At 33.5% G+C, this 15,282-nt stretch overlaps 1 protein-coding gene across 2 annotated transcripts in view; it reads left to right on the top strand.

Annotated features, from left to right (window-relative positions):
* The first annotated feature begins 3,397 nt into the window (after positions 1–3,397).
* Positions 3,398–15,282, top strand: part of LOC149409410 (protein bric-a-brac 1-like) — a 391,246-nt gene continuing 379,361 nt past the window's right edge. For both annotated transcript variants that reach the window (XM_089649953.1, XM_089649952.1), the window contains exon 1: positions 3,398–4,318. In XM_089649953.1, coding sequence (XP_089506079.1) covers positions 3,656–4,318 — 663 coding nt within the window. In that variant the 5' untranslated portion in view covers positions 3,398–3,655. The remainder of the gene's footprint in view (positions 4,319–15,282) is intronic.

The raw sequence follows: 15,282 nt of genomic DNA, 5'->3' as shown, positions 1-15,282 counted from the left end.
TCTATATCGCTTTCAAAGGTCAAGTGGCCTCCATTAATCAACCCATGACAACCAGCGCCAATCAGGACACTGAGAGGAAACAACGTAATTTTCTAAAAACAATTTACTACAACATCTGCATTCCGAAGATAGATAGAAGATAGTTTCAAAATTGTACTACTAACGACGGATTGTATCGCAAAATTTGAAAATTTCATCAAACATCAAAGTTAATTTCCAAGTTCTGTTATTATATCATTATTGGCTTGTTGTTTCACAAAACTGATTTTTTTTATTTATTTATTATTTAACATTATAAATGATAACAATATGCAGACTTATATATACAATTTTTTCGTTATTATTCTATTTCTCCATAAGTTGAGCTCCAGGAGCTCGTGTTTATGGGAGGAGTATTTACATTTAGTTCTAATGATTTTTTAAACAATAACAGAACTTGAATAGAACCATCGCAGAACTTCGTTCAACTGCTGTGAAACAAGCCATCCTAAGTAGTTTTGTGAACAATGGACATAGTGAAAAAAATATAATGTTTTTAGTTTTCTCTTGTTTATTAAATCAAAATCAAAATTGCATCTAAAATAAGATATATTAAGTACGTTCTTAAATATGCACAAAATTAATTATAAACCAGATAATATTTTACAGAAAGTAATTTATTTTAAAATTTTTATTACAAATTATAAAATTTGTTTAGTGAAATTTATTTTTCATTTTCTATTCATCCCGGTAGGTACCATAATATAATTATTCCGATTAGACAGTTCATTCTAAGAACAAAGATCATCCGAAATCTTGGGGTAAAAATATAGTATTCAACAAGGCCCCCATTTTGTACCGGAACCGGAACGTAACAAACGTAATTTATAGACAGTTAAAACAAGACATTCAATAAATTGCCATCCAAATTAGAGCAGTGAGTTTTTACACTTTAGGCCTGTGGGTTGTGGTATCAAAAATCTGTCCTAGTCCAAGTAAAATCAGATATGCTACTGACATTTTAGAGCTCACTCTTGACAAAGGTGGCAAGGAACAGACAATATCTAGAAGTGTTACGATATTGAACATCTTTTTCGCAAGAAGAAATGAATAATTGAGCTTACAACAATCTTGATTCTGTTTATTTTTTCAGTGGGATACACCACTGGACTCAAGTGCGCAATAACTTTTTTTTAAATGTGATGTTTTATCAAACGCTACATGTTTTTACCAAACAGATTCTGGAATGGTTGAAATAAATTTGCCATCTGGCAATAGAATCAATTATGCAAAAAATGCACGAAAAGTGTTACTAAAAACAACGATCAATATAATAATATTATCCATGGATTGTAAATAAACGATTGTAGTAAGAACAATACCGTATAAAAATAGCAAATCTGTATCTCAGAAGTCAAAGGTCGGTTGTCCAGTTTTTTTATGAAAATGAGTTATATATGAGACCTTTCTATTTTTTTCAGTATCTACACAGCGGTATAAAGACGGTTGTCCTACGACAATGTGAAACTTAGTTAGGTCAACATAAATGGTCTGATATCTCCGCAATGTTCAAAGGAAAAAAATACTATTTCCTCTCTCCTGAACAATTTAAAAAGTGTGACAACCGACCTTACACTTCTGATTCTGAGTTACAGAAATAGTCTTCACTAATACAATGTCCTATAAAACGGGGACTGGCAAAACTCTAAATACATTCAAGAGTAAATTAATACAATCTTAGTAATATGCATATTTTTCGGCGTAAAAGAACAGACTTGTTCGGCTTTTGCTTTTGTATTTAACAATATGATTGAATCAGAAAAAAATTATAATATATCTCAACGTAAGAACCAGCCCACAAAGAAAATACCAAACACTTAGATTAGAAACATTCAACAGTAATTTAACATTTTTCATTCCTCTTTTCATGCATCGTTTGTACAACGAAAATAGTGTGACTAACGAAATTGAGTTTTCTCCAACTCACCTCTAAAATTTAAACAAATTATAAAAAAATATTGTTATCCTTTAATTAGCAATTGTTACATTTAATTTTCTTTTCTTCTTAACTGTAATATTATAATTTTTACATCAAATAGGTGCTCTTTTTTATGTGTCTGGAGCCAGTAAAACTGCGGCATCCTCAATTGGGGTACGTTGTAAGGCTGAATGTAGTGGGGAGGGGGAGGAAATGGAAAAAAAGAAAGTGAAAGAGTACCTGGCTATACAAATCTGGTCACCAAACATGGATAAAGCCATTTCAAGCAACGATTCAATTCTGAATGATGGTGTTACACCAGGGCGATACTGAGAGTATCTTCCACTCTGGAACATGCCGCAAGTATACAATATATTAGTTTAAATGAATACATTTAGAAATAACACTAATAAATCAAATAAAATTTACTTGCGCACGCCGGGGTTTGAACACGCGACCTCCGGCTTGCTAGTCGAGAGCTTGGCTAGTCAATTACCACAGAGGCTGTCTTGAGTAACTCAACGCATAATGAGAACATTTTGTAAATGGATCTGCTTTTTTGATGCTATCGAGATGTATTTTTTGTTATAAATAATAAATAAATTATGATAATGACAGTAGTTTATCTGTAAATAAATAAGTAATACGCATTGTTGATGTTCTCGCGTGAATCCAGAAAGATTCGTGATAGCCCAATGCAGTAGGTACCGCCACCACCGCCACTGCTACTGATGGTGGCGGTGTTACGACGACCAAGTGACAAGCTAAAGCTACCGCACAATGAGCCCACGTTATTATTGTTCAGGGAAGTTAAACCAAGGCTGACATTGACCGCAGCCAAATAATGGGGTGACAGCGGCAGCCCTCTTGACAAACTCGTTTGATTTAAAAGCTCTCATTATAAATTTGTGCTGTGTCATCATAAAAATGTTGGAAAACACCTTGTATTATGTTTATGTTTCAATACATTTGTCGATGTTTTGTTTGCATAGATTTTATTTCCTCGCGTTTAACTTGACGGTTAGAATAATTGTTAATTGTCTCTGGGATCTACTTTGAAAATATTATTTGTACGACAACAAAAAGTTGAAATCGTGTTGGAAAAGTTGGTACTTAGGTAACATTTTATAAAACAACTTACTCTTGAGGGGTGTGGAGGTATTCGAGTTTCGTGGCGGGGAGGGGGGGGGGGTAGGGGGAGGGGCACCTCTCCCGGTGTAAGAAAGTGCGGTGAGTGATTAGAAGGAAAGGATGGATGCACTATTTCCCCTGTAGAGTGTCGGGGATCGATAGGGTGGTGGTGTGTGTGCGCGTGGCGGCCTGGTGGTGAGCCCGTGGTGGTGTGAGTGCGAGTGGGGGGGGCGCGCGGGCGCTGATTCGCCGCCGGCCGCGTGGGGCCGTCCGCCGTCCTCAGCCAGCGCTCAGTCTGTCTCCGGCCGCCGCACGACCGACCGGTTCTCGCCGCTCTGAATCCCGAGTAAACAAACGCGCGTGTACTCCGAGAGTTTCGCACCACTTTGACAACTTTTCGTACCGACGGTTTTCCAAGCCGGCAAGCTGGCCGAACGAGGGTCGCTGGTAGACTTTAATCGGTCGCCGTTTATATCGTGCTTCGCCGATGTGGTCAGGCTAGACGGGAACGGAGGAGCCTGGGACTACCGCCGCCGCGAGGGGCCCAGGGAGGCCGAGCCCCCGACGATGCCGGCCGATGAGGAGCCGCCCCCGGAGCCCGAGGACAAGGGGGCCGCTTCGCAGCAGTTCTGCCTACGCTGGAACAACTACCAGTCCAACCTGACGAGCGTGTTTGACCAGCTGCTGCAGAGCGAGTCCTTCGTGGACGTGACGCTCGCCTGCGACGGCCACAGCCTGAAGGCTCACAAGATGATCCTGTCGGCTTGCAGCCCCTACTTCCGCAATCTCTTCTTCGAGAATCCGTGCCGTCACCCCATCGTGATCATGCGCGACGTAACCTTCCCGCAGCTGAAGGCGGTGGTGGAGTTCATGTACAAGGGCGAGATCAACGTGTCTCAAGAGCAGCTGGCCCCGCTGCTGAAGGTGGCCGAGTCGCTGAAGATCCGCGGGCTGGCCGAGGTGAACGCGGAGCACGAGCTGGGCCCCCCGGCGCCCCCGCGCGCTGCGTCACGCCACGGCGAGCCGGCCGGCGCCAAGCAGGCCCGCAAGCGCCAGCACAGCCCCGCGGGCACCGAGCCCCCATACACGGAGCCCCCCGCGCCCCCGGCCCGCCCGCCGCCCGCGCCCTCCACGGCCGTCCCGCCGCAGCAGCTGCCTGCCTACCCCATGCACCCCGACGACATGGAGATCAAGCCTGGCATAGCCGAGATGATCCGCGAAGAAGAAAGGGTGACTTTTCTTTTCTTTTCTTATCAATCTTATTAGTTTCATTCATTATTATTATTACCTATTTTATTAATTGTTCCCCATTAACTATTTTATTTTTCAATCCGACGGAAAAATTGAAAATTTGTAAAATATTTCAATTGTAACTAAAGCGCGGTGCGTCTTTTAGAGGGAGGGTAAAATACAACACGAATTTTCAAATTTTCTTTATTAGTGGTAAATCATCCCTAAATGTTATTTAGGTTGTTTTGTAGTATTTTATGTGTTTACTATATACCTAATAGTTAGGTATCTGCTGACTTTTATAATTTTATAAAATTTATTGCATTGTTATGAACCGTATTTGTGTTAATAAATATTTAACATTATGATAATTTACTGTACAAAACAACATAGTTTTCTAAGATATGTGCATCTTTTATGTTGGATTTCAATAAGTTCACTGGTTTTATCATACATCTACCTACAACTCAATCCAAAATTTAAAAAAATTACATGTAAATAAACATCTTTTTTTTTTTCGTATTTATGAAAAATTTTATTATTAACAATTTAAAATATTAAAATTAATTATTTGCATCCGACGGGAGCAAACCGGTAATTCCGTCAGTCAAGACGTCTTTATTCACCGGGCCCCCTCCATTAACAAGTCGCGGACAGGTAGTTCCTAGTTAGCATAATGGGTGGGTCCGATTTAGAAAAAAACACTTTAAATTTTCGGTCGCTAAAAAAGTTTTGACTTATTTCATTACAAAAAAATGGGACTGTAATCATCATTATTATTTACTATACTGAAAAAACGTTTAAATAACACGGACCGGGTCAAATGTATCATTTGAATGAGTAACTAAGTCCTTTAGGTGCATGTAGATATAATATATTTATAAATAAAACACGAACTTTAAATTGGCCTTACTAATAAAATTTAACCCTTCCAGCGGTTTAGGGTCATATATGACCGGGCGTCCATATTTATAAAACTATCATTTTTCTGATGCGAAAATACGTACTTTTTTGACTTGAGAAAAAAAACTCTTTCCAGTTTGTCTCAAATATTTATACTGAATGCAATTAATACAATCCTAATAATTACCAAAATTAATAATTGATATTTCGCGCCGTTTGATAGTAACAATCGGTTTATTTCGTATTTTTATTATATGAACAAGATAAAAGTGAAATTAAAGATTTCTTACAAATTCCCTAAAGAAAACAATTTTTCTACGATTGGAATAAAAAATTAAATAAAAATTTCGTTAGCTTTTTTGACAACATTTTTCACGTTTGATATTAAAAATTTATCATTTAAAAATAATAATGTATGTTTTAAATGCATACAACGGAAATATAATTTTATCTAGTTTCTAAAATAGTATTTGTTTTTACGGAAAATTAAAAAAAATAAGATGTACATACATAGCCCATTTGAAAAACACAGAAAAATTGCAAACTTAACAAAAAGCTGAAGGGTTAAAACGCGTTTATTAGTAAGGATGTAATTCCACCTACCGACGTAAAAATATATATTTTTATATAATGAGATATTTATCAAGGTGCAATATTATGTTTGCGAGAATCTCCGTAAAATTATATGTTATGGCGGTGCCATGAAAATTTGGTCGCCTAGAAATGTTTCAGATGCTTTAATTAAATACTGCGAGTAGAATACATTTTGGCCTTTAAAAAGATCGAGTATTTTTTAGATAAGTCTTTTTATAAGCCCAGAAAAAAATAATGTATAAGTCCTATGAAAACTGCTTTAAAGTTCAAAATCTTCTACTTACGAACCCATTTTCGGTTATGATTTTATAGTATAATGTGGCAAATTAAGTTATTTATAAAATGATCGAAAAAAAATTAAATATTTATGCCTGAACATCCACAAAATAAAATAAAAGGCACTATTTGGCCATGTTTTTTTCTTGCATAAATCAAAACAGGCGGATGGCGTAAAGCGGGAATTTAAACCTTATCGCCATCTACGTAAGGGTTGTTATTTGTAGCGGCTCAATTTAAAATATTATACGACGTAGTGCATCGCCTTATTGATAACTTGTAATAATTTACACTGTCAACTTAATAACTTATTGTAGATTATTATTTATTTTAGGTTATGTAGGAATAACTTATGCTAGCAATAAGTGTTATTGATGTTTGCATTGAACATAACATACGATTTTCCGGTTTCGGCACTCAGATGCAAGTCATAACAACCAAACATATCATCAAACATTACAAGTAACACCCCCGCTAATAGAAACATTTTTACATTCAAAGCATTTTGAATCCAAGAGCGAGCGAAATATGTTTTTTTGGTTAGAACATTTGAAAATTCTAAATCGAACTGAACAGGAATCTACCTACATAATTGAAAAGGTTGCGAGTGATGGTAAGTGTTCCGCAGCTAAGGCCGGATTGAGATTTTGAGAACCACTGCGATTTGCAAAACTGAAAAAGTTTTTAAATCTATTTTGTTATCATTTTCACAAACCACAAGGATTTACTTAACAATATATCATAACATGTTTTAACTTGTTAATAAAATAGCCATGTAGTCAAGTTTAGTGAGATAAATTCAAAACTAAATTATATGAAAATTAAATACTTGTAATACACCACTTTTAATTAACAATAATCTACATGTTTCAAAGGCTTCTTTCCTCAGGATAATGAATATGAACAATTAATATTTTATTTTTTTATATTTACCAATTTAAGTTAATTTTCATTATCCTGATTAATATTAAGTGGTTCATACAAAATATTCAAATTTCATATAATTAATATGACGCCACTATAACTAAAGTAATTTTGCAACTATTGAAGAAGTCAAAACGAAATGTTATTTGATATAAGATTTCTTAGCAAAAGAAAAAGGAAAAAAAAGTTAGTATTAATATTTTTCTAATTTGAACAGTTCTAAAATAATTAAAACTCAATAACTTTATGTAATATCGTGTCACCATCAAGAAAATAGAATTATTTTAATAAACAGTAGATTTGTTATAACTAAATAGGTATTTCTTAGAAAATGAGAGCAATTTTTGTTTACTATTTTTTAGGTAATTATCCTTCCAATATTTACCTAGTGCAAAAATGGTTCCACGATAACTCAACACAGTGACAATTCAACACACTTTTAAAAAGTGATATAAAGTCATTAGAAACAATGAAAAAAATTTTTTTTTAACCTAACCTTACCTACTTAACCCAGTAAATAAAGTTTTTGTTTCATCACTTTCCATGACTTTTTAAAGATGTGATGAATTATCATCGTGATGATTTATCCGGTTACTTTCAAAAATATCTACAAATTCTACCTTAAAGGTCAAAATGTGTTAACACAATCAGATCTGCAATTAATTTTCAAATTTCTGTTACCAGTACAAATGAACCAACATAAACATTGTTTTCTAGTAGGTAATAATAATAAAAATAAATTTTCTTAATGATTTTTTATGACTTTAATCAATAAAAATAAAGTTATAGAATTAAATAATATGAAACACGCATTTAAAAGCCCCTTTTTGAATCCGATTACAATAGCGACGGAGTAAAGAATATTTGAACAATGTTAACTCTCGAGTTACGATACCCGAAATATTTATTTTATTTATTATATTGGATTTAGATAAGTTTAATTACTTGAAAAGCCCGATGTGTGAGTCGCACATATGTACCTACCTACCTATCCGCTAATATTACAATCGTAAAAAATAGATAAGATAGCCGTGCCTGGTTATGTTATGTTTCCTTAGCATACCTTTAAATTATTTCATTTTTATGTGCTACATTTATTTATAACAAGCATTGTCGGTATAAATTAATATGATAAATGACGCCAAATAAATAGAATTGATAACACGATCATAAAACGGTTATAAATAATAGATACGCTAGAATAATAGGTTTTACCAACGAATAGTGCAGGTACAATATGACAGCTGCTACTCGCTCCGAGGAACAGAACCTACGCAGTTAAGGGAAAATTACTCTGATCGTTTTGGACACAAAGATGTATCGAAGCCTGAAAATAACACGAATTCCTAAAATATATTAGAGATTATTAAATAGAGTTTTGTGGCCAACAGAAGGTGTTTAATATAATTTTCTTTGTATTTTATCAACATTTTTTTTTCTTTTAAGCGAAATAGATTTTTTTCATTTTATTTTTGGTTAAAACTATCAAGTTTTTTACCGTAGTCAAATATATTTTATGTTACTTTCTTCGTACTTTGTCAACACTGTATTCTGATATAAAGCTAAACAGTTTAAGGCGATGCCATACGTAGTAATGCAAAATTATGTGTTTTTGGTTTGAAAATTTGGTCGCCTAGAACTGTTTCAGATGCTTTAATTAAATACTACGAGAAAAAATAATGTATAAGGCCTATGAAAACTGGTTTAAAGTTCAAAATCTCCTACTTACGAACCCATTTTCGGTTATGATTTTATTGTATAGTGTGGCAAATTAAGTTATTAATAAAATGATCGAACAAAATTAAATATTTATGCCTGAACATCCTCAAAATAAAATAAAAGGCACTTTTTGGCCATGTTTTTTTCTTGCATAAATCAAAACAGGCGGATGGTGTTAAGCGGGAATTTAAACCTTATCGCCATCTACGTAAGGGTTGTTATTGATAGCGGCTCAATTTAAAATATTACATCACGTAGCGCATCGCCTTAACATTTTATTTTTGGTTAAAACTATCAAGTTTTGAACGGTAGTCAAATATATTTTATGTTAAATTCTTCGGAAATGTCAACACTGTATTCTGCTTTAAAGCTAAATGTTTTAAATTCTATTTTTTGTTAAAGCTATGAAGTTCTGTACCTTAGATGAAGTTTAAAAGTTTTACATTATTTTCTTTGTATTTTTTCAACACTTTATTCTGCTTTAAATCCAAATAATTGTATTCTTGGTTAAAGCTATGAAGTTTAGCACCGTAGCCAAATGTGTTGTATATTATTTTATCAGCACTTAGTTTCGGATTCAATCATGCCTTCTTTGTGGATGTAGAATAACTAAATTAAAAATAAAGTAATTAATGGGGTTTCAAAATGTTTTTAATCGTTAGTATCATTATATTCAAATGACTAGATTAATTGTACAAAGTGAACGTTTAAATATTTATAAGTACTTATGTCAGGTGAATCAGAGAGAAGCAACAGCAGAAGAAGATGTAGATAAAAATGGAAGATTTAACATTGTTCCAGCACAAAGTTACTAATTTTCAAGATATACGATCCATTTGTTAAAACAAAACGGAAACATGGGGCCACTTTCCAAAGCAAATATATATATATATATGAATGATGTACCCGGCATTATGTCGGTACAAGCGTCAGATCAGCCATGCTGAAAGAATATTTAACTATTACTGAGGCATGAAATACATTGTCTATTTATGTTCCATGTGCTAACGAATTCAGATTTAAGATAAGCAATGTTTTATAGTCATAAATAATAGCGTTTATCTCGGTTTGTTCCGTCTTTTACAATGTAAGCGGCAACACTTATCGCCCAAATTAAAATGTGTTCTCGTAATTTCTTCCCATTCTGAACTGTTGTTTGCTGTTCATCAAACTCCGTGTTTTTCTTGCGTGTAATTACAAGCAATCACACCGATGTACACCTGTAAAATTAGCCGCTCTGGCGGGGCTAAGTCACTTAGTGATCCACCTCCGTTAGCCGGTGGAATAGATTCTCACTACTTATAATAATATTGAAACAATCATCACCTCATCTGTTGTATTAGAAAAACACACGAGAAAACGTTGCATTGGTTCGAACGAGATTTGAATGCGGGTCTGTTGACTTAACCTAACCTAACCTAACCTCACCTCAACTGAATATTATATTGGTAAGTACTTTAACTTGGGGACCAGGGGACCCTTGAGGTGAGTGTTTTGAATAGTTCATGACACTAACCTGAACTCACGTGAACATAACCAGATTCCTACTAACTTTAAATAATACGAGTTTTTTAAATCAGACGAAGACAATAACTTTCTTCTTATTTTGAAAATCAACTGTGCGAAAATTCATCAGTAAAAATACTACTGATAAAATATCCGAAATTTAAAAAAAAAACTCTTATAAGGGGTGGGAAAATGGGATGATGATAAGTCTAAGATGTAATCAATCTGTGCCCGTCACAGAAACTCACAGTTATCGAATTAGATTTTTAAAATTGAAATATTTTTACAAATAATTAATTAATTACTGAAAAAAATATTATGCGATGGAAAACACCAATAAATACCTATCGTTTTGGCGAAACAGGTATTTGAGTTCAGGTCCTTCCACTATCCAGCCATCTGTGGACTTAACCTAACCAAACCTGATTAGTGAGCTGTCGCGTCTATCCTTGGTATATTTCTCCACTGCATTTGAATTTTTTATATTTTTTTACAAACTTTTTACTAAATACAATCATCCTTATTAGATTGATTGATTACGCTGTTAGAACTGGTTTCAATATAGTTGATCAACTTTTATTGAACGACAAAACATTTAGACTTGGTCAACTTTGTCACCTACAGAGAGTTGATCAACTAAAATTTAAGAACCGCTATTAGATGGTGTCAAGGAATGTCTTCCCACTTTTCAGCAGAATAATCGACTAGGCTCCTTTTGTTGGCTGTTTAGTTCATTTCACGGCTCTAGTCAAAGCACAGATAATAGAGCGGTTTAGCTATTGTCATAATTATTATTTTAACATAACAATATTTAAGTGGTACGGCGACTTTGGACTGATCACTGTGTAAATAATATGCTGCGAATGCACCGGAGTTAATAATGGTGCATTTACATATAAAAATAAACGTTTCGCGGTGCTATTTATACATCGACTGGACAACTTTTGTAGACAAACACAAAGCAAAAAAGTTATTCGATTACGTCCTGATAAGAGTTTTTTAGAAAATATTATGACAGGCGATAATTGTGATTGGTAGGTAGGCAATTTAGATTTGGCAAAAAAAAATTGTAATATTCAATATTTTTCATACAGGGAGAAAAATTGCTGATATCAAATATTATTAATTTATTAAAAATTTGTCACATTATTCGTGTTCCCGTTAAAAACGGGACTGGAGACCTATAACGAATGATTTCACAAATTTCATAACAAACTATCAGTAAAGCACGAATATATTATGAGGACGTGTTCATAAAAAATAATAATATTGTCACATTTCGTTCATTATTCAGGGTGTCCCGGGGAATCACATATCATACAGGGAGTATAGAATCGCGCACTTTACAACCGGACACCATGTATTTATTCGAACAAGGCCACCTACGTGAACAAATGTTTAGATATATTATAATTGACTAATATTTTATTAGGAAATGGTCATGCAGTCTCATTTGAACAGTATCTTGATAAAAACCGTACTTATTTTTGTCCGTGCATCTCCCGTAATGTTTTTAGAACATGTCAACATACTTTGATGATGCAATTTGACTAAAGTATAATGTATATATTATTATTAATGTTAGTCATCAATCATTTTCTGCCTAAAATTATTCAAGTAGGCACCGACTTTTCCTCGGACCAATGAAGCATTGTAACAGACATGGTTTAAGTACGTTTGTAATAACATTTTACCGACAAGCGAAAATGAACTAGCCACATAGATACCTACATACAGATAGGTAAATATACATATATTAGAAATACATATATACGTAGACTTTAACGATGTTCACGTGTATTATGTAGGTACCATTTTAATTTTTTTGTTTTCTGGGAGATATATCTTTATCTAATATCAGTTTTGTTTTCAAAATTAGTTGTTACCGTGAAACAGCTCGGTTTAGAAAAAGATATTATAGCTTATTATTATTTATTTATTTTTATACTTGTAATTTAGAGTGATATTATTATTATATTATATTATATATTATCGATTAGAAAATATTATTAATATTTTTTTAATTACTTCACGCTTAGCTATCTACCTACATTAGCTCCAATTTTAAAAAGCATGCAGTTAAATTATGATGGAAGTTTTTTGTGCGAAAATGCAAAAATAATGTTACAATAAACGCCGATTTATCGCCATTGAAACTGAAAAAATAGCCGTCGATATAAGCATTTTTTATTGAGAAATATTTCAAATATAGAATAAAAATAATCGTATGGTAAAATATATTACAGATAGGTACCTACTATACCGCTTGTTTGGAATTGAAAATATTCTTTTTAAAATTACCTACGTAGGTACCGTAGGTAGGCACTAGACAATTTTTTTATTGGTTCAAAACCTAATTTACCTAATAACGCATTAGTTATTCATGCAATAACGATAATTGCCTATTCTTGGAGCAAGAATAAAGCTGCTACAGCTTTGTGCCTTGTGCCATCGTGTTTGACAGTTTAAGGCCCTTGAAAACTTTTCAGTTCTACTTACGTACTTGTCAATAAATTATTTATTCACGCGCACCATTTGCGTCTACGCGAGTCAACGTGGTTGTAAGAATAGAAAATCACTCATAACTTCCGCTATAGTCTACATCGTTCGTCAAAGGCTCTTTCGTCGTTTTAAAGTTTGACAAACAAGACGTTGCACATTTCAGTTTTACAATATTAAAATGTTTATTTACGAAAGTTGCATGCATTTAGCATTGCACATAAACTGTCGCAGTCTACGGAGTCTGAGGTTTGGTATTATGCTTACTGCCGTATACAAATTTTAAACAACTATTTAGCAATTCGAAATAATATAATATTATAACTCTTTAGTTAACATTACAAATTGCTTGCTTTAAAAATCGTCAGCGTAATTGCTCAAGAATTACTTTTTTTTAAAGATGTTAAACTAAAAATAACATATTTAAATTAATAAATGAAAAGTAAATGGTTTTGAACTATATTTGATTAATAATGGAAAGATTCCATAAAAATGTGCGGTGAAAAAATGAAGACAATGTTAGTGGTTCTTATTCGAAGTATGATACAGTTAAAAATGACCGAGGGGAATAGGGTCCCATTAGCTCAGTTGGTAGAGCACTGTCTCGGAAAGACAAGGGTCCTGGGTTCGAGTCCCAGATGTGACAGTTTCCTTTTCTGATTTTTCTGTTTCAGATTTTCGTTTAGAAATCACTAATATTGTCTTCAATATTTAAATATTACAATTTGAGGTTTTACTCAATAAAGTCATTCCGAAAAATAAAGATTCCATAAATAATTGTATTTTTTGGTTAAATATATACCTACATGAAGATTTATAATTGTTATCATTTTTGCGAAATATTCTAGCAGTATTCGCGCTTGGGATCAGATCTTGTTAACTGAAAACTTTTTTTATCTAGCTAGCTAGTCTACTGCTTGTTCTAATTGAAATTATCCATAAATTTAATTAAAATATCCATTCATCCATCAAATATTACTGCGTTCATTTCTCACGACACAATTTCATGTTATTTGTAAATCCGCTCGATGCACTACGGCAATATTGCAATTACGAGAGATCGAGTTTTACATCGCCCACATACATCTACTTAGTATGTAAACCACTTCAGTCTCGAAGCTTTTTTATACAAAATAAACATAGTATCTTATAATTTGCAGACAAATCAATTACTGGAAGTTGTAACTATAGATCGGATTTTATGCATTTGTATGATTCTTCCGTCATTAACCCTTTCAGACACGAAACTGTGGAGAGGACAGCAAACGCAATGTCATATTAGTATGTAGGGGTAAAATGGAACGTTATTTAGGCATATTGTCCTCTATGCTGAACTAGTTGCCTTGGTAGCCAAGAAACGTTAGCACCCGCGAAAACTTGTAGCTCACTGTAGATTTATTTTTTGTAATTGATGTCTGACTATCAAAATGAGTTCCACTGCGCCGTAGTGCCAGTATTTATCATTTTTTTTTGTTTTGCATTGTTTTAAGTTAATCAGTATATTTTTTAAATCAGAGTTAGGTTGTGCACGTTGCATACAAACAATTTTTTGACGTAAGATATTGTGCTTTTAGGTAAATCGTCACCTAGAGGTTAATATCTGTCCATTACAGAGGACATCTTGCCTTGGAAACACCATGGCCAAGCCGGGAAATTTTTTTTCTATTTTACTGAAAATCTAAAAATATTCTCGTCGATACGTCTCGTAGATGGTTCCTACTTTTCCGATATCGATAATGGAGATGATAATTAAGTATACGAAGACCGGGTTGTTGAAAACAGAAAAGTTACCGCTATTGCCTAATCAAAAAATAACTTCTTGAACTGAACCTGTGCGATTCGGAAGTCTTGATCAATCAACTTATTTTGATGAGGAATATGCAAAAATATGGGCTGCCATGTAAATATATATGCAAAAGGAAGTGCAATACACATTTGTAAATAACATAATTTAACAATTACTTTGAGAAATTTTACAAGAAATATTCCTACTCTCTACTTGAAATTTTTTTTATTGTATTTTAATTACAATAGTAATGTAACCAAGTGAAATTTTTTTGTGAAAGAAAAGAATAAATCATCTTTGTATTTTCATTAAATTGTTTCATCTGAGTCCCTTTGACCCACAATGTTCGCTACAGAGAACAGTAAATTAAAGGTCATCTTCTTCATCTTAAAAAAAATCAAATATTCAAACTTGCAAAAAAGGGAATTTCCCAATGATGCTTTCATAATTTGTGTCCGAGAATCTTTTCTTATTTTAGCCGAAATATTAAAATTTTTCAAAATACGAGCTGTTTAAATTGCAAATGGTCTAAATTCTTTTCGTCTTATTTTTTTGCTATATTTCTCAAATATCTAAATTTTTGGAGAAACCTGTTATTTTCTTCTAGAATTATCGCTATGAAAACAATTAACATAAAAAAAATGGTTCCGAAAGTTATAGGTACCTATTCAAGTTTTCATCCCATATTTAGGGCTTAGCTTTGTTGGTGCATATTATGGCATTGTTAGGACGGGTTGTTTCGGAGAATTTGAACAAT

The sequence above is a fragment of the Hesperophylax consimilis genome, chromosome 31, assembly GCF_061612785.1.
Source record: "Hesperophylax consimilis isolate HC1 chromosome 31, BYU_Hcon_1.0, whole genome shotgun sequence".
Classification (NCBI taxonomy): domain Eukaryota; kingdom Metazoa; phylum Arthropoda; class Insecta; order Trichoptera; family Limnephilidae; genus Hesperophylax; species Hesperophylax consimilis.
This window is presented reverse-complemented; position numbering and strand designations above follow the sequence as displayed.